Below are 21,002 nucleotides of genomic sequence, written 5' to 3' on the forward strand. Positions count from 1 at the left end.
AGGCACAGTTGATGCCATTACAAGCAAAGCAGTGATGATGTCAGGCAGTTATACAAAACTAAGTGAAAACAGCGACTGAGGGTAGCCGACACATATTAAAGTAATTAGATAGCATTCTCAAAACTTGACAAGTGACTTTTTCGCAGAACTGGTTTGTCTAGTCTGCATAAACATGGGACTCTACCTAAGTTTCCTCTGGCTTTCATAATCAATCAACCAAGCTGACCATATCCACACAAATGAGCTTCCATTAAGGAGAACAGAAGAAAGTTCAAAAAGGTCATAGCCATTGATGTTCAGTTTTGTCATATTTCCAAGTATTGGTGCTACTCAGGGAACAATCCTTGGCTGAAGCTCTGGTGTACTTCACAGTACTTCACCGTTATTGTCAAACAGTGATGTTGTAGGTGATCTTTGCCTTAATTCACCTGGTCAGCTGGTTACACAAATCTCATCATACTCTTGAACCAAGAGACCAGCTATCCCTGGCACAACTTAGGCGTTATGGGCTGTGGCAACCTCAGTAGCAGGTGCGGGTTAATTTGAACCCTCTTTACCTTTTTGGTCCTTTTCAAAAATATCCGAGATTATGAGAAGGCATCTAAATGCTGTCTGGACAGGATGTCATGTTGCACAACTGTTTGACCAATTGGTAAGGGAGGACAACCATGCACATTTTCAAGAAGCCTTTTAGAAGTTTGTGTTTACCTTAGATAGAATGACCACACGAAGGGGGGATTATCATTTTTCATACCAAGAAGTATTGCACCCCATTACATCTGCACCTGCCTTGTGATAACAGGTACTGAACACTTCACAACGTCTCAGTTAAATGTCTCGTACGTAAGATTAATTTCATTCAGGCATGGTTTTAAGCACACAAACCTTGGTTCATCTGTAAGAGAGGCCATGTTGTGATGGCAATTCAGTTAATGTCTTCAAGACACACACCAGCAGTAGACCTGGCATTATAGTGTTGAAGGCCATAACCCTCCCTAAGACATCACCCTAGAAATGTCTGTCAACCAAGACAGCACCAAATCACACATGAGGCAGGAGTCTACAGACTGGATGCTGAATTTCGAGCTCCTCCTATTGAACTCAACCCACATTTTTTCTCCCCAACTGAGCGTGGGTGAATTCCTCTTTGACCGTAACTCTGCTCTGTTTGATCTCCAGGGCCAATTATAAAAGCTGCCAGCTACTAATACTGTATGACTTAGTTCTGCTTCAAGACACTGCATGTTTTATAGGTCTGAGGGGCGCCACGCATTACTGAAATGGGTCCACTAGTTTGCCGACACTGCCAACATGGTTTTCTGTTTCATCTTATAGCCTGGTCACATAACCTTTCAGCAAGTTCAGTTTCATTTTTATTACTCTTTCTGGACATATTTAACATTTTTAGTCAGAGTGTAATTTCTCTTCAGTAGCTCATCTTTACTCTAAAGATGAGGTAACTTCCACGCGGTACCCAGTTTACCATGTTTGATGTCCACTGGTCCAAGGTGCAAATTGGGATATGCAACAAGCCAATTTAGTTCAGTTAGCTGTAAAAGAAACCGTACAGAAATATTCTTATCTAATAACACTCTTTAGCTCTTGTTTTCATACATGAGGTTTTAATGAAGTGTCAAGCCTAACTCTTCAAATTGTTGAAAAATAAATCTATTTTTAATTTACTGACTATAATAGGTTTCTGATCACACAAATTACGAGCCTTGTACATGTTCATAGGATGTTTGCCAATATACATGTCATGAAGACCTGGGTTTTAAATAAATCAGCTAAAGCCTATGTGTTTGAGTATTGTCTAGATTTAGTTCAGCCTGAAGAATGACATCTGGAGTTCATAAACAGTTACTACAGTTACCAAAGCATACTGTAAATCAAAAATACCATACTTAACTAACTAAAACGGAAAAAAAAAACAAATCAAAAGTAGTCAAGCATTTGTCAGGGTTGAGGACCTGTATTTTCTGTGAAACCTTCTTTCATTTGTATATGTGGGAAGGTAAAATGAATGTTTTTTTTTTTTTTTTAAAGTTTTATTGCACATGTGTTTTAAATAAAAAATCAAAATAAAGACAAGGTTTTAAAAGTAGCGTGTAGTTATACCTTTGTAACATTACTAGTGCATGTGTCCTTGACCAACTCAATTTAAATTCCTGATCAATACCAGCATCATCCCTCATCTCATTACCCAGTTAATGACAAAAAGTAACAGCAAACACCGTAAAATAGATTATTGCTATGGAGAACTAGTCACTCCAAGATGCAACTCTTGACTACAATTTTAGAAAAATCAGCTTTAAAGACTCGTTTTTACCCCCCTCACCATCCATCAAATTGTGCATGGTGGCAAAAATAAGACTTCATTTCCAGTAAATATTGCTGTCATTGTATGAAGTCATTTCCTGACTTACTGTGATCAACTTGAATGATGGATTCTTTTGTCTGAGAGAAAATAGACTTCCTTCCTTTGTTTTCACACACACCAGCATTAAAGTCAGTCAGTGATAATCACTTATAAGGCAGTTTGAGTAAAAGTAAAATGTGCTCCACTAACATTTATTTTATAAGAAATGTTATGCGTGGAATCTTAAATTTAGCAAAATAAAATAATTTGTTGTTGCTGGATTTTCTTCCTCTCTGCACAAATCCATTTAAACCAAATTTCACATTTTAAGGCAGCTTTAAAAGTTAGTTTTTACCCCATAAAAACTAGTCTGCAATATCCTTTAATGCAGTTGCAGATTATGCATGTTTACAGATGTGCCATTAAGTGCACAGGTACGGAGTGTGTTACATATGGATGTTTCTATTATGCTAGGTTGCTTTTGTGGAGTGCTGTAAAGGTTAACTAAGTGTGAGGCAAGCTATGTTCTGAATCTTACTTCTTCTTGAAACAGTAACACACCCATTACCATTACACTGTTCCCGTGATTTGTTGAGACGTCCACTGTGTCTGCGTGGGAAAAATATTGCAAGCTGAACTGAAAGCAGTTCTACGATTGCTGTCTAAACAGCAACAGGTGAAAACTTGATGACTTCTGAAAGTCATGCTTGCTTCATTTCTGCAGAAAAAATCCCATACAAATGTGGAAGTAATCAGTTTATTTTGATTTATTAGCATGAATGCTGTAGGCTTTCACACTCTTGAGTTCCTCCACTTTTCTTTATACACTTTGACACTTAACTACTTCTGCATACTTTGTGCTATTTTCAACATTTACCCTACACTGCTCATTCAGGACATTACTGCTATGTCTTTTGGTATTGGTATCTTCTACAGTTTATGAAATATTCAGCTTTCTGTGATCATCTTGGGCTCCATTGAACCTGATGGAACATCTCATAATTTCTGAGAAATTCTTATAAAATCTTTGCACAATTTCACAGCAAACTACAAATCGACCACAATTTACACTGGTGTGACCAATCACAATAACTCTTGCCAGGTGAGACATCACCACATCCACAGGATGGACAGAAAATGTAAAGCTGCTAGTCTGTGCTGTTTAAGCTGAGATTTTACATTACTAAACTAATGATTTGTGTTTGTGGGATAGTATTTATTTTGTAAATAGTATTTACTTTAGTTCTTCAAATAAAGTTTTAATGATGAAAAAACAAATCTGCACACACTTCTCACTCTATTAAGCAGGATAATGTGAGGCAAACACCTTATCGACATTATGAGTAGAAATAACATGAAGTCCGTAGCAATTAGTTTTGATTTCAATAAAGCCCTTGATTCCATGCTATATTTACATCTGGTTCTACAACATATATACAACATATTTGGGCCTGAAGGGCCCAAATATGCCAAAACGTACAAGCATTTTCACACTGCCTGGTGTATTTTATTGTATGTCAATTTGCTAGTGGTAGTCTACATGATATAAGTATTTCAGCTAGATTCAACTTTTTAGTTAATTTTACCTTAAAACTGTTGTGACCTTACAGTATAAGTTTGAAATCAGTGTTGTGCAGCAATTTCTAACCATCTTTGGGTGGGATTTTTGTATTGTATTGTAGTTTTCACTCCTCTTCTAGTTTTTCTTTATGCATCTGCCCATTTTTTAAATTTCTGCATCTGACTTCAAATTCTTCTGCATTCATACTGCATTTCAGGAAATGCATTTTTTTCTATTTCTATTTAATTTGTCCCCCCCCCCCCCCCCCCCCGACCCCCTTTTTTTAACAGGATGTATAGATATTGTCTTTGTTGAAACTGATTTTTTTATGTATGTTGGTGCCCCAAAAATTAATGAAACTTATTCTATTCTATTCTGTGACCTTACAGTATAGGTTTATGAACATGTTGGAAAATAACATTAGCATTTTATAACCTTTTGTTAATCATTTGAGATACATTTATGTGCTATTTTATTTCTTGTATTTCTGTTATGTAAAATACGAATACTATTAGGTAAAAATAAGGTGTGCAATATTTATTTTCTTTTAATATGGAAAAATACCTTAAACTGTAATTTTCTCCTTTGCTAGCATTACTATTAGATTTCCATAATATGTGGAGGGAGCCATGTATGTACAGCTCCCTCCACATACATGGGATTCTGTGTGAAGATGTGTACAAAATCCATAAAACAAAGGGCTACCAATGAGAGTTGATGTTTTTGACATTTTGACATTAATCTGACTAGATAAGACCACAGTTGTACTTGTGTCATATTGGAAACCCATAATGGTGAAACAAATGAGGATGTATGGAAGCCCATTTCTGCCACTGTGATAAAAAACAAATAAACAAATGACTTGTATTTCATAATTATGACTTAGGTTATAATTAATATTTCATTTTTTTTACTATGAAATATCTATCTATCTATCTATCTATCTATCTATCTATCTATCTATCTATCTATCTATCTATCTATCTATCTATCTATCTATCTATCTATCTATCTATCTATCTATCTATCTATCTATCTATCTATCTATCTATCTATCTATCTATCTATCTATCTATCTATCTCATTATTTTCTCTTATAGAAGCAGTTCCCCTTTAAGAACCTCCTGGGTGTGGAAAATGGGAAGTTTTTTTGTGCGACGGTAGCCAACTGGTTTCGTTCCATTGCGTTTTTTGTGACGTCCTCAGCGTAAAACGGGTGATTACATTTCTTTAAAATCCGCTGTTCACTTAAAAAACACACACAACCCATTCACAGTGAGTGGTTTTAAGACATGGTTTCTGGCGTTAAATACGACGAACTTGTTTAAACCACAGGGAAAGACAGACGGCGGCTTTGTGAGAGGGGGAAATATCTCGGAATGGAACGCGGCCAAAGGAGATTTAGCCGCTCTTCTCATCACGATACTACAACAAGGAAAAAGTGGCAAAGCGGACCAGGATATAATTGAACCGAAGCGTAAACAACGCGTCCATCAAGGGGCAACGGGGTCAGCGAGGCTTAACCGGCTGCGTTCACCGCTCCGTTCCCTCCGCAGCTCCCCAGCGGCAGCCGCAGGCTCCCCCGGACACCATGGTTTGCGCTCCTGTGAGCAGCAGGGAGTTTGTAGTCGCTTCGGCTGAACTGAAATGAGCAGTGTTCCATAGAAAAGCGGAGGCAGCGTGTCTCCACAACAATTCCCAGCGTCTATTGTGTGAAAGCAGCTCGTCTCGAAGATGGGGCACCCTCCTCTGGAGTTCAGTGACTGCTACAAGGACAGTCCAGACTTCAGAGAGACCCTCAAGTGTTATGAATTGGAGCTGGACAGGACGAGCAAATTTCTCAAAGAGTTGATCAAAGATGGGAACAGTGTCATCACCGCAATCAAGGGTGAGCATGTGTTTATTTTTACTCTCAAATCTATTTTACCTGCAATAAGAAAGCAATAAGGATCTGCTGCATCATCAGGCCTTAATGGGGGCCTGCAGGGTTAATGGGAGTGAGTGGGAGAGGCACATTCAGGGAGGTGCTACTCGCTCCTTTTGAAAGGTCATGCTTCGGATGCAGATGTGCACGATGACCAAACTGAAAACATCTGTCTCCCTCTCTGAAAGTTTTCCACTCTGCGTGCTTGGTGCTTGTGTGGGTTCAGTCCCACTGCTGGAATACGGTGGACCAGAGCCAGAATCAGCACACACACCAACTGTAGATATGTGCTTATGGGTCTCCGTGGCACCCACAAGGCGGACACTGTACGTCCAGTAAGAAATCCTGAATGACCAGCTTATCACCTCGACAACAGAAGCTGTCAGTGTTGTTGCTGTGGAAGTGTTGGCAGTCCAGATAATGGTCACTGAGCAGAGGTAAAATTGCTCCAAATAATCCCAAATCTGGATTATTTACTGGACTTCAAATGCTTTGAAATATGCAAGTTATGCTTGGCTTGAGACGGTGAACGTTTTGCTGAAAGGCTGATTTATGATATATCACCATCCAAGCTTCTGAAGCGTTGCCATGCAGAGTTGATCAGCAGGCTCTCTGAGTGAAAGGGGAGCATTAATCAGAGTATCAACTAAGAGGTGCAACGGTGGTAAGTCTGAAATAGCTGCAGAGACCCCAGCTGAGATGGTGGAATATTAAACAGGATTGCTGTCGAAAATATTAATCATTCACTTCACATTTCTGGGAGAATGGCAGGAAGAAAAACATCAGAAGTCCAGTTTAAAATTCCCCACAAGCGATGAAGAAAGAAAAGAAAATAAATCCTAGAAGGCGTTCTGATGACAAGAAGAACTCATGCATCAGGTAAAAACATGGTGGTGAGAGCATCATGCTGTAGTGGATGCTTTTCGTCAAAGACACACTTCATCAAATATGACTGAGCGAAGCAAGAACAAAAAACAAGCTTCAACTGTGAAAAACTGGTAGAAACAAACTCAAAATGCTTTGAGTTTGCATTGTCTGACGTTAGCTGGTTGAACTTTTCAGGTTTGTTTTGAACACATTTTCCTTCACAATTTGTGTTGGGTTTATCACACAGAAGCCCCATAAAATACTTTTAAAATGTGTGGTTGCAGCTCGAGACGATGTGGAAGGAGTTTGAAAGTTCAAGGGGCATAAATACTTTAGGATTGTTTATGTTTGTAAATGGATTGAGGAATTTTACTTTCTGGTCGTTGGGAAATAAATCTCGTTTTTTAACAGGCTATTCCTTGGCAGTGCAGAAGTTTTCCCAGACTCTCAGTGCATTCCAGTTCGACTTTATTGGCGACTCCCTGACGGATGACGAGATTAACATTGGTAAGATGTTAATATTGATCTTCATATAAAGCTTACAAAGGAAAGTTCTTTAAAAGAAAGTTTCTCTAGTAGGTTAATAAGTTAGTCTAATTAGTTTTAAAATAATTTTTACTTATTATTATTGTTTTAAAATTCAACTTATTCCCTTCACTTGACCTCAGTGGAAAGAAGCTGCCAACTTGCAAGGAACCAGGAAGAAAAGCAGATTCTTAAGCATGTGAAGAGAAACTTTGTAGAAAAGGTTTTCATTACAAAGTTTATGCTCAACTGTTTTCTTTTGTAACGTTTTGATTACATGAAAATGTGTCTCCATCGTTTGTGTGAGGAATTCAGCAGTAAGTGGCTAACTCCGACTTCTGGTCCTTGTCTTTGTGTTGTTCTTCCCCAGCTGAGTCATTCCAGGAGTTTGCTGGACTCTTGCAGGAAGTGGAACGTGACAGGATGATGCTGGTAGGTTATCGGCTTCCTCCAAAGACCCTTCTGCATCCTATTTGAGCCCTCAGTAGATATAGAGCCACATTAACACGTCCTGCACAAAAGAGGCTAACACCACGGCCAAACACTTCTCATTCTGCTACACACACTTCCAGCTGTCTGGGTGTGTGTGTGTTTAATTCGAGTATATTGTCTTAGTCAGGACATGTTCACACAGAGGCGCTGTGCTGCCCCGTGCAGAAAGGATAAGAGCAATGCTGGCAATTATTTTAGTTTCCATTCCTCTTTTTAGTGTTCTTGTTCCCCTTTCTGTTAATGGAGCATGTGTGGGTATTTTTCATTAGGTTTCAAGACCTCAGGCTCCGACTACTAAAACTTTTCTGTGCTCTAAGTAATACAAAGGTTAGGTATGGTGCTTTTCAACTTTATCCTGTCTTTCCTGTTGGACTAGGCTTATGTATTTTAAAAACTTGCAGAACACATGATGGATGGAGTTGACAATGGAAGCACATTCTCTTTTCAGAATTACTATTTACTTATCTTTTAAAGGCCAGATATAATCATTTGCACAAGCTCTCCTTTTCAGTTGTATTCAGGCTTGTTTCTCACTACAGTCATATTCATTTTTATGATACAAATGGAAAAATATGAACAAGCACCTGGCAGCTGAGAACACAGTCAAAGTTGTTGGAGAGGGATGATGTTATGTCTGCAGTGCCACAATCAGGGATCAATGAACTGCAGTGACAAAATTACAACAAGCAAAGTCTTCAGTGCAAATTTTAGTTCATAAAATGTATAGATGTAGATGTATATTATGATTTGGTGTTTTAGGAGGTCAGGAGAACTGCTGTTTGAAAACAGCTGCAGCTAACTCACAATCTTGAGCAGTGTGTACACGAGCATGATTGAGAGCGCCAAAACTTTCCTCCTGGCTCTGATTGGTTGTCTCTGACTGGGAGCGATGTATTTCTGCAGATGAAAGTAGGTCCACAGGGAGGCGCAGAGGAGCTAGATTCTTTTCACAGTTTGTCTGTCACATATCATGCTGTTACAACAAACGCTTTTAACAAATATATAAAACACATTTTATAAATAAAAGTTTCCTTACTGCATGTTTAATCTATCTATTCTAGCGGCAACATTCGCCTTTTGAGGCCTCATTCCTAAGCTTTAGACATCTGGTTCTCTTAAAGTCTCACATTTAACATGTTTCATTTGATATATTGTCGGAAAAAAATGTTTTTTGGTCAAGAAAACAACCCATCTGCGCTTTTAAAATGGCATTGTTACAGACCCAACACATAGTGCCTTCCCGTATTAGTGGGCATGACTCATCACTTTCTGTGTTGAGTCATGTTGAGGGTTTTAGGTTTTGGTACTCGTTAATCTCTATTAGCATCAAAACTCAAATTTGCTAATTCTGTCTCTTCTCTTCTTGGTAAGTAAAAGCGCGGTTTGTGTTTTATTCCTTTTCTTCATATAAAGTTGTTTCCATTTTTGTCTGTCCAGGTCCAGAATGCATCCAATCTCCTCATCAGGCCCTTAGAGAAGTTCAGGAAGGAGCAGATAGGCGCAACAAAAGTGAGTGCTGTTATAAATTTCTCTGCTCTGCAAAACAAAGTGTGGCTCATTCATTCAGGACCAAACAAGTAGGTTTTTGGATCAGCTTAGAACTGAACATGCATATTCTTATACGGTAATGTTTACACACATTTCCTGCCATTGTGAACCAAAATCTAGCAAATCTAGAAACACCATGAGCTACTTCCACTTATCATTCAGAGTGTCTCAAGTTACTTCCTCAAAATGTTATACAAATTTTCACACCCAATTTATGACCATGTTGTATATGAACCAGTTATGTGTAAAAGTGGGATGGGTTTCAGTTCTTCTTTTTAAATTGAACAAGTAAGATGTATTTTGTTCTTTTTAAAATGAAGGCTGCAGCCAGCTGGAAAGACTGATTGTTTTTAGTGTATTTAAGCGTATTTTGCCTTTTTTCTTCCACACATTCACCCAGTTTTCTAAGATGACAGGCTGTTAGTGGAAAAATGCCATTGTCCCTTTATGTAGTCTGTCTTTAGAGAATTTCTCGCTGATGAATTTAGAAATAGTGCAGTTGAACACTTCAGATCAACTTGATCAATAACACAATGCAGTGACACACAAAGTGAGGCCAAACTAGCACCTGTTAGAAGTGTAAATCTTTTATTCACAAACATTTGAGCTATGCACTGACCTTTCTCAGACGATTAATATGCCGTGCTGCTTACAGAAACAGCTGATCTAATGTGTTAACCAGGCAAACCTGTTAATAAACCAGCACTGATCTCTCTGAGTCATTCTTCCTCTCTCATATATTTTCTTCGCAAACCCTAACCGTTTACTGACAAAAATAAACCGACCTGTTCAGCTACTTCAGTTGAATTCACACATTTTCTTTTGCAGGAATTAGGACACAATAAGTTAAGTGCAAAGACTTCAGATTTCTAACTTCCAAGATACAAGTGAATGCCACATGAGTTATGAAAGAGAAATAAAGGGTTTGTTCCAGGTTAGAAGTCACTTTTTAATTTAAATTAGTGACTTATATTCCTGTGCCAAGGGGAGTTTGTGTAATTCATTGTAACCTGCTGTAACATAAGCCTAAATTAACATATTAGTCAAAATATTTATGCTCTGCATAACAGATAATGGAATTTAATGAGTCGGGGAAAGCTGTGGTAAATCATCGGTTCTTAGACACTCTGGAGCTTTTAAAGTTTATTCTAAAGCTATAATTTCTAAGCTTGACATGTTTGACATTTCTGAAATATAGTGTTCTGAGGATGAACAAGCTAAATAATAAAATGTTCCGTTTAAAACCACTAGGTTACTTTCCCATTTAGATATTGGTGGTCACATTTTTAGCTTCTCGAACATTTTGTGTAGCTTCTGTTAGCCTCTTTGGTGCCCATTAATACATGTTTTTTCCTGTTTTTGGCTACTTATTGACTGCAGATATTTTCTTCAGAATCAAACAGATCAGAAGTGCATACAGATGCGTACACTCCACTCAATACAAACATACAGATTTATGGTCCGTTTGGTTTCTGTTATTAAAAAAATGTAACCACGTTCACGGCATCAAGTTATCGACTTTGCAGCTATCCCTCACACTGAGCATGCATGTGGTGAGAGTGGAAAGGAACAACTCCCTTTTTGACAAGAGGTAACTTAGCTGATATATTTTATTTATTACCCCCCCCCCCACACACAGATTATTTCTCATTTTATGCTGTGAGGATGTAGAGAAAGTTTTTTTTAAGCTTTATTTTTAATCAAAGTCTTATAATTTTTCATAGGAAAACACAACGTAGAAATAAAAACACATAGAACAGATGGGTCACCGAAGGAGGAAGTTAGTGATACATCACAAAAAGGACATGGACAACAGAGTTCTGAATAGTAATGGGTTACTATTGATGAAATGCCAAAGCGGTGTTGGCACAAAGCAACACACCTTGAGCACAGGGAAAGAATAATAATAAAAAAAAGTGGCACTACTTTACATTGCTTTCATATTTGCATACGTTAACAATTTTGACCAATAATTTTGGGCCTTGTTACTCCAAAGTCTTTCTTTCAACATCAAGGGGTCCTTAATAAGCCATTTCCTTGTTATTGAAAATACATAAATTAGGGTGCACCTATTGCAATTTTCTGGCTGATCGCTGATTACCAATCTTTAAAACATCTGATCTGCTGATTCCGATTTTGGCTGATACCAATTTTTTTTATCTGAACTGTCGCTAAACTGGTTAATTATTGTGAACTGTAAACATAGGTTTGACTGATAGACCCGCCCACCAGGTCTATCAGTCTAACATCTTTCACGGCAGAGCAATAGAGGACACTGGTTGATCTTTAGACCGTTGCCAAGGTAGATAAAATTGGTGGGGAAAGATGCAAGTATTGGCCAATAATCAATCTTTCAAAATTAAGGAAATCTGAGCTGATTTATAGCTCCACCCCTAACATAAATGTATAGTTTGAAAGTTTTGTTCAATGTCAAAGCCAATGATTCATTTGACCTCTTTCTGTTTAACCAGTAGAAAGACATTAATGAAAATATGACAGTGGCATGTCATCACATCATTATGTTGTCTCCCAACAATGCCCAGATTTAGCTCTGCTGGTCTGAGAATATGTTCTTTTGGGGTCATAAAAAAACTCCTAATAATATCTTCCATGAAAATTCCCCCTAGTACCATGAGTTAGTGGTGGTGGAATTAATTTGGCAGAGGTTTAGCCATTCATTGTCAGTATTATTTTTGCTTTCTTTGTCCACATAATTTTGACGTACAGTGTATTTTTTGTTTTGTTTTGGATTCTAGATAGCCTCCTCTTCCCATAAGGTTTACATTTATAGGCATCACAAAAGATATCCTGACAATGCTTTTCTAATATGTTAATGTTTTTGCTAAAATGGTACCTGAGCTGCAAATATCTGTAATAGTTTTGCTTGTGAAGATGACATTTTTCCTGTAGTTGTTGGAAGCTGTCCAGGTCGGTTCCAGATGAGCGCACGCAGCATGAGCTAATGCCATTTCTGGTCAATCCCTTGAATCTAGAGTCAAGCTGTGCTTGTCTAAAATGCTTTTGTAAAGACACATAAAAACACATAACTTTTCTGAATATGTAGTGTTGAGGTGTTTATCACCCATTGGAGATTTTGGGATGTCAATTTGACTTAATTCTAGTTCTTTCCACTTTGCATCATACCCCTCTTCAAACCAGTAGACAAGCGTACTGCAGTTCTGCTGCTTTATAGTGATTTTCCAAACATGAGAGTAACATTCCTGCTTTATCTCTTGGTAATTGTAATGTTTTATAGCATAACCTTGGGTTTCTTGTTCCGCCATATAAACCTAGAGATGGTTTGGTTCCACTCATTACACTGCTTAGTAGGAATTTCCACTGAAAAAGGAGGAACAATTTAAGTAATACAATCATCTTTATCATTTCTATTCAGTTCTGTAAATCAAAATCAATTTTATTTTGTTAGCCATAGTGTTCCATAATTTGCTTTCTATATTTTGTTCAGAGGTTTAATAATATGAACACCATAATATTTCATAGTTGTTGTTTTCTATTTAAATTTGAACAGTTTAGTTGTATCTTCTCAGGGTGAATAGGTAAAGCAGAGATTGAGTTTTTTGTCTATACTTAATTTATAGCCTAAATGGCGTCCGGATTGGTGGTAGCAGGACTTAAGGTAGCAAAGACATCATCGGCGTATAGATTTCATCCAGACCACTGACAAATTATATATTGATTTTAAACAACGTATAATTGAATTATTAAAATGTTGTAGAACCAGATATAAATATTCCCACTGTATGGAATCAAAGGCTTTATTGAAATCAAAACTAATTGCTAAGGATTTCATGTTATTTCTACTTATAATGTCGATAAGGTGTAACGCTCGTCTTACGTTAACCTGTTTATGTATATTTTAATAAAGCATGTCTGGTCTATATTGATCAGTTCAGGGATAATAATTTCTAGTCTGCTAACATTTATTGAAGTGAATATTTACTATATTTATATGTAAGACAGAGATGGGCTGATATGAATTCTGCTCTGTTTTATCTTTTCCTGCTTTTGGTATGATGAATATTATTGCTTGTTTCCAGGATGGTGGGGTCTTGCCCCTTTAAGCGAAACCCCATATTTAGAGCACTTCAACAGCAAACGCGTTATGGATAAAAGTTTTATACCATTCAGCTGGTAATCCGTCTCTGCCTGGCGCCTTGCTTTCCTTCAATTTTGACATGGCTTTATCGACATCTGCTTCTGTTACATCCGTGGTTATCCATTTATTTTGTTCTATGCCAATTTAGGGATTATCCAAAGAATCTAGAAACAGATTTATTGACGTAAGCTTGGTTAGTTAGGGCTGACTATTTAAATTCCTGTGATATATTTCAAATGACTTGTGCTATACAGCAGAAGAAATACATGTCCTGTTGGTAACAACGTTTTGTTTTTAAGGATGAGTCTGTCCAATTATTGTATTTTAAGTTGATAGGCCAATATTTGGTTTTGGTCAAGATCCATATTTTTTATGATTTAGTTTAATATATTTGAGTTTAAGTTCCACTTTATTGAGTTTCTTGTTTAATTCTGCTTTTACGACAGCAATTTGCAGAATGAGAGTAGGGTCAAAAATAGTAAAAGAATGACTTCCTAAACTACACAACTCATTAGGGAGTCTTGGTTGAAAACGAAAGTCCCCAGATGATGGTTGGGAGGTGGAGCGGGTCTCTCCAGTGCAAACTGATACAGTTCTGTAATGAGTATAGGCTCAATGCACATCCAGCCTTTAAACTGGTTCCCAAAACAATAGTTGTCTATTGTAATCTACTTATAGGAAACAGTAATGCCTATTTTGTTAAGATTAGCGAAGGCCAAATGTCTGACAGGATATCTTTATGAAAATATTCAATTCCTAGTTCTTTCACTGGATCCGATCTCTATGATTGCAAATCTTACAACAGGGATGTTAAATAAATTTACAGGTGGGGTTTATCTTGGTGAGGAGGCTGCATCATGACGACAACTGAAACTTAATAAAACTTTCAAGAAACTCCAGCAAGTTGTCTCCCTCTGCGTCTCCAGGAATCCCATACATGTTGTTTCTTATATTTTATCTTGGTTGCTTGTAGTTTTAGATGGCAACTCCTTCACTCCTCCATTTCTGCCACACGTTGTAGTGATTCCTCTGCTCTTTCTCTGGTCTCTTTCATGTTTGCCACAATTTTGTTTAGTTTTCCTTTGACCTCCTCTCTAAAACTGGTTTCTCTTCATGTCACTGGAGAAGTTGCCACGAAAGCAACTAAAATCAGAGCAAATGGCCAAAATCTCTTAGTGGTTAGCTCCGATGCTAGCTTGAAGTCATTCCTGTGTTGGTCGAATACGTCTTCATCAATTTTTCCTTTGGAGACTCTTTTGCCTATTTCTTATGTATGGTTTGGTGTACAGTTATTTGTTTCATTCAGTGTGTCCCCATATTTTAACAAATGTTTAAAAAACGTAATGGGGTTAATAGAGGAGCGATGTTGTGATGACTTCCTAAAGGTGGAGTGTTGGAAAGAGCAGGACTTTCTTAAAGAGACTGAGTACCAGTTTCAAGGGATCGAATTTCTTTTAAGTAATATTTGATTTATACAGCATTTTTTAACAACTAGAGGTAGCAGAGTTACTTTATTGTGTTATATAATGACACTATGTGGTTGGAAAACACATAATACTTCCCCTTTAAATATTTTTTCTTGTATAATTTTTTACAAATGTTCAGTGCTTAATAAAAAACCCCTACTGTAAGCAAGCAGAATTTATAAAATAAAACTTAATTCCCTTTCAGTTTCATAGAATTAGAATTTTGCTTAAGTACACTAATAAATAATGCCTCTTTCTTGATTTCTGTTCATGCATCAATAAACAGTTACACATCCTAAATTGCTTATGCATCCTGCAGGAAAAGAAGAAGAAGTTTGAGAAAGAGGGTGAAAAATATTACTCTCTGCTCGATAAACATCTGAATATCTCTGCCAAGAAGAAGGAGAGTCAACTTCAAGAGGTGGGATGTGATTCAAGTGTTTTGCATCAGTTCGGTGTTGAAATGTGAAACTGATAATGACACCGTTGTGGTCAGTTCAGTAATCAATCTTCTTTGCTTTTCTCTGAAGGCTGATGACCTCCTTGATAGGGAGCGGGTGAATTTCTATGATTCATCAGTGGAATACGTATACCAGATCCATCAAGTTCAGGACAGGAAGAAGTTTGACGTTGTGGAGCCGGTGAGTGCTGTCGGCGGTTCCCCACTCTTCCTCTTTGCTACCGCACGCGCAGGGAAGAGGGCTTTTCATTCACCTCGACAGTCGTGCTTTCAGCCACAGTCTGAAAATATATGTTTCGTCCTTTGGTTTGATAGGTGCTGGCATTCCTTCACAGCATTTTAACTCTCAACAACTTGACAGTGGAGATGACTCAGGACTTTATGCCTTATAAGCAGGAGCTGCAGCTCAGCTTGCAGAATGTAAGTGGTGTTGCTGGCCATTGTTGGGGGATTTAATATCTTCTGACTTGAGCCCTTTTAGTTCTATTCTGTCTTTGCCTGCAGTCTAGAAACCACTATGAGAGCACTTGTGAAGAGTTGGAGGAGCTGATGAAGAGGATGAAGCATCCTTCTCAAATCTCAAAGATGCAAAACTTTCTGCCGATGGAGGGTTATTTGTACTGTCAGGAAAAGCGTACGTATTAAAGATGAAGATTTCAGACGTATTGTAAATGTATTTGATTGAATTTGTGTGATAAACGTATATAGAGTCACATCCTATCTAAATAGTCAGGGATAAAGGTATGAAAAAGTTTGATTCAGGGTTAAGTTGTAAAACAATACCCCAAACTTTAAGCAGTTCCAGACAGTTTATCAAGTCATCGTACAAAAATGAAAATCATTTTATGTTACATTAAAGGGGCACTATTGTGTAAAACTGACTTTATGTAGAATCATGTTATAATGTTATTCCCTCATCAAAAACATACCTGGAGTGTTGCTTTGACTTTTTTCATGCATGTTTAAGAAATCCTTTAATCTCCCATGGCAACCATTCAAAACGCGGTGCAAAACGCCTGGAGGGACAGAGTCCCCCTTGCAGACTCCTCTGCAGCTCCTCTTCAGAGCAGCAGTTTACAAACTTCTGAGCTCCTCCTTACAGAGCAGCCCTCCTCCGAGACTCCCTCACTCAGCTCCTTTAGACTAACCAGCAGCAATTAGCATCTGGTGGAACTGTGCATCTGTTGAGGTCATTACACAAACTACTTTTCAATGCAAAGTTGGTAAAAAGATTAAGGGGTTAATAGCGGAGCAGTGTTGTGAGGATTTTGTGAAGGCGGAGGGTCAGAAAGAGCCTTAGTTTCTTAAAAAGACAGAGGCCCCAATTTCAAGGCTTCGGATTACAAAGTCAAATTTCTTTCAAGTCATGTTTGATATACAGTACAGACCAAAAGTTTGGACACACAGTTGTGTCCAAACTTTTGGTCTGTACTGTATATACAGCAATTTTATAACAACTGAAGGTAACATAGTTGCTTGATTGTGCTATGAAATTATACTATGAGGCTGGAAAACATATAATACTGTCCCTTTAAATCTACACAAACTTGACTTTTAACCTTAACAGACCAAGATGGAGCATTTCAGTCTGTAGGAGGCATGTTCCAAAAAACTTGTAATTGTAATTGCAGTCAAACATAGTTGTACAAAAATATTTATTCAGGGGAAATGGAGAGGAGAATATTTGTTGCTAACTTTAAATGTATTGCTGTTCTTTCACTGTTAATGTGTTAATCTACTACAAACACAGTTTGCAGTTGTAACATGATAAAATGTGAAATCACACATTTTTGAGTTATTTTGTCTCCCAAGTCTCAACAGATCTTTTTGTGTCTCTCTTTTTTTGGTCACTCCAGGGGCTTTGGGTGCATCATGGGTCAAATATTTTTGCAAATATCACAAGGATGGGAGAATGCTGATCATGGTGTCCTGTGAACAGAAGCCTGCAACAAAACAGGTACTATTACCACCAATAACCAGAACCTGGGGCCTTTGTCGCCACTTACATTCTTCAAACAACTTACCGTACCGTTGTTGACTCCCATTACCGACCACTTCTCCCAACTTTCTCTTTTTTTTTTCTTTTCCATGCAGGCCCCAACGATACTCACCCTGAAATCCTGCATCCGCCGCAAGACCGACTCCATAGACAAGCGCTTCTGCTTTGACGTGGAAACCGTGGAGAGGTTAGCGCAAACACAACCTGACGAGGCAACGCGAGAGCCTTGTGGGATAAACAGGTTGAGGCGGCGAGGTGAACAGGTGGCTTACAAGGACAGAGTGTGAAGGCTAAATGGACCGTAGCCCAAACAATCCCTGAGCAATGAGCTGGCGCTGGAAACAGATGGCAAACTCTCTGATTGCAGGGGGAAGGAACACAACAAGCTCATATTTATATAAAAGCACACTATTTGGAACAAAATGCATTTTAATAACTGCTTGAACTACGAGCTTCCCTGTCACCTTGCTGGCCTTTCTGGTCTTGAAATGGGTGGAGATACTCGAATGTCATTTGTGCTGTTTGGAGGGGTTTTATTGAGATTGAATTCTGCATTGAGAGTGACTCTGAGTTGAACATATCTGGTAGTTGGCTGTTTGGTAAACTCAAGGTGGCAGTGCTGTGTAATGAAATGCTCCTGGAGTTAAAGCAGGCATTCAACTTAATAGAAATGGATCAAATAAAATTCATATTTAACCCAGATTAGTAATTTTAGTTACTTTGATACCTAACATTTCCCATGTATAAAAGATTTGACATTTATTTCACTCTGAAAGTTGATTGCAACTTAAATTTATTAAAGGGTTTTGGCTTGCCAGAGGAAGCTTTCATCTCACTGCACAGTTGTCTTTGTTAACAATTGATTCACATCCCCATGAGCTGCAAAATCTGGCACTCGACGGCGTTTTCTGCACGACGACTATTGCAGCAATGTGTTTTTTTTATTTTTTATTATTATTACTTTATGCTTACTTACTTTTATCTCGTTTAGCTTCCAGGATGTAGTCTGATACATCAAAGACGCTCCCTCCCGGGGTGTTCTTATCGGTTTTTCCTTTTTCCATCTACTCCATTTGGCTTTAAAGATATGAGTCTGATGTGTGAATTTAATCAAACTGGCTACTGTTGAAGAGTGCATCGTTTCAGCTGAATAATTAAACTGCAACCTTTGCCTTCCTAATGGCTCTTGTTTCCGTTTCCACAGAAACGCACCCGTCACTTTCCAGGCCCTTTCGGAGGGGGACAGGAAGTTGTGGATGGAGGCCATGGATGGGAAAGAGCCTGTGAGTTTGTGTTGCTCATTTAGAATTGGTCTTCTTCGACTCTGATGAAAAATGGCTTTGCTTGGCAATGATTTTTAAAGTTAAATTTGTTATAACTTTTTCTCAGCTCTACACATGCTCACAAGAATGCACACAGGTTCAAATACAAACCCTGATTAATATTTGAGTTGATGTTAATTGGACCACAAGCTTTTTGTTGCTTTTAAAAGCAAACAGATCATGATTACCCCCTTTTTTGATCATTCTTTTCACTCTTTCCTCCTTTTGAAATTTCCCCACCACTTTTGGTGAGGTTTAACATATTTACCACTAAAAATATACAGTTGTGGTCTTTGAAGGCAATGAAAGTCCATCCAACAGACTGTTTGTCATTGATATGCAGAATTTGCATGCATTGAACATAAAATATAAAATCCTGCTAAATATTGTTTCCAGATAGACCTCTGAAACTGTGATGACAGTTGTGATTTAATACATTTGCTCAACTTTACCTCCTTTGAAGTCAAATAGCCTAATGTTTGTCGGTTCTGACCAGACAACTTTGCCCCAGAAGGCATTGGGCCTGTCCATGTGGGCAGATGTAAAGATCAGTCGAGCATAAAGTTGTTGATTTTGAAGCAGGAATTTATTGTCAGCTGGCTTAAGCATTTGTGGCTCCTAAGTTGATCCTAAACATCCCAACTAATTGCCTTTTTTCTTAAGATTACAGTTTGGCTCAGATGATTGATACTTGGACACAATGTGGTGTGTTCCAGTATGAAAATGTTCCCAAACAAACATAAAAAATGCTTTCAAAATCGTTATTTTAGGTTTTTGTAATGGTCTTTCCAAAACCCCGAAATCAACCCTACTAAGAATTTATGCACTACCTTTAAAAGCCAAGTCTGCCCTGGGAAACAAACCAGTTTCAGTGAATTCTGCTAATTCTAAAAGCACATGTCTGAGGCAAAAATCTCAAAGGGACATTAAATTAAATATTAATGGAGTTGCGTGTTTTTATTTAGACGTCTATGGATAATTTGAACATGTGTTGGTAACAGAAAATCCACAATGCATGCAAATGTTTTTTTTCCCAAATTCTTGTTTTTCAATCCACAGATGTTGATTGTTGTGTGCTTATATATCCATAAAACAACTTAATCAATAAAAGCCCAACAACAATGTGAAATCATTCAGTTTCGAGGTAGCAGATCTGGAACCAAAAGTCAATTTTGAAAAAGCTCTTAGTAGCACTGATTATTGTTGAAGATGTTTAAAATACATCTAATTAAATGTGGTTTATCTAAAAAAAAAAAAAAGAAAGACCAAAAATTAAAAAAAAACTTAAGCTAAAAAAGAACCAGCTGAGAAAAATCCTGTTTAAATGATGTTCAATTATTTGTGTAGGCGTAAAACAGCATGACGACTGGCAGCTTAACTTTAACTGGCATTTAACTGCTTAACTGGCATTTATGAGGCACCAGGTTCTGTACAAGATACATCTGAGGTAACATGATGCTTTCAGCGCACAACAAGGTATTTGTGTGCAGGTTGGTTGGCTGCAGCCTCAAATGACTTTAAACCAAATAGGGTTTGGTGTTGATGGAGCAAATTCTGCAGAAAATACATCTGTTCTGCATCTTGGGGAAAGGAAAAAAGATCCTACTTGCTACAGAGGATTTTCTTTCGTTTTGTGCCTCCTGATGAATGTCGCATCTTACCAGTTCAGTCTATTATTTGCTTGTGGTTGACAAAGACAAATAAAGGATGTGAAAGCGACACGTGGCACACATTTTAGTGCCCTTTTCCTGTGACACTTCCCCATCAGAGTCATCATATTTTTTAAAGCCTATTCTTGCAGTTTACTCTGACGGGTAAATTCACTGTACGTCAAGCCGACTTTGTTCATTAAGCACTTTTAAAAACGGCAAACATTGACCAAAGGACAAAACATGAAACTGCAAAAGAGGAGAAACAAAAACATGAGCAAAACAGAATAAAATGCAACTAGTGGTCTTGGTAGGAATATGAGACCACTAGTCTCTGATTCGTATTCTGATTCAATAAAATCAGAATACCAAGGACTTCTTATATTTGGTTAAAAGCTTAACCAAAGACATGGATTTTCACAACAAATTTAAAAATGAAGAAGCTGTTAAAAATTTGTGAACTTCAAACAGCAAATGCCCTGGCGCTTCAGCACTTTCAATCTAAGTTCAGCAAAATCTGGTCGGCTGATCTGTGTGACTGAGAAAGGGAATGCGAGGGCAGTTGTCCAGATTGGTTTTGAGGGGTAAGATCATTCAAATATTTCCCAACAAAAACCTTTTAAATGAAGTCTAAAGTAGACGGGCAGCCTGTGTAATGAAAATAAAACGGGAACTCCTCCGTGTTCCAGTCTAAATCTTTGTGGTAGCATTTT

At 37.8% G+C, this 21,002-nt stretch overlaps 1 protein-coding gene across 1 annotated transcript in view; it reads left to right on the top strand.

Annotated features, from left to right (window-relative positions):
- Positions 1 to 5,136: 5,136 nt before the first annotated feature.
- ophn1 (oligophrenin 1) overlaps positions 5,137 to 21,002 on the top strand; it is a 42,239-nt gene continuing 26,373 nt past the window's right edge. The window contains exons 1-11 of the mRNA XM_023342205.1: positions 5,137 to 5,808; positions 7,123 to 7,218; positions 7,607 to 7,668; positions 9,166 to 9,237; positions 15,179 to 15,280; positions 15,390 to 15,500; positions 15,635 to 15,739; positions 15,824 to 15,953; positions 17,176 to 17,276; positions 17,414 to 17,505; positions 18,523 to 18,601. Of these exons, the coding sequence (XP_023197973.1) occupies positions 5,655 to 5,808; positions 7,123 to 7,218; positions 7,607 to 7,668; positions 9,166 to 9,237; positions 15,179 to 15,280; positions 15,390 to 15,500; positions 15,635 to 15,739; positions 15,824 to 15,953; positions 17,176 to 17,276; positions 17,414 to 17,505; positions 18,523 to 18,601 (1,104 nt within the window). The 5' untranslated portion in view covers positions 5,137 to 5,654. The remainder of the gene's footprint in view (positions 5,809 to 7,122; positions 7,219 to 7,606; positions 7,669 to 9,165; positions 9,238 to 15,178; positions 15,281 to 15,389; positions 15,501 to 15,634; positions 15,740 to 15,823; positions 15,954 to 17,175; positions 17,277 to 17,413; positions 17,506 to 18,522; positions 18,602 to 21,002) is intronic.

Source organism: Xiphophorus maculatus, chromosome 11 (genome assembly GCF_002775205.1).
Source record: "Xiphophorus maculatus strain JP 163 A chromosome 11, X_maculatus-5.0-male, whole genome shotgun sequence".
NCBI classification, from domain to species: Eukaryota; Metazoa; Chordata; class Actinopteri; order Cyprinodontiformes; family Poeciliidae; genus Xiphophorus; species Xiphophorus maculatus.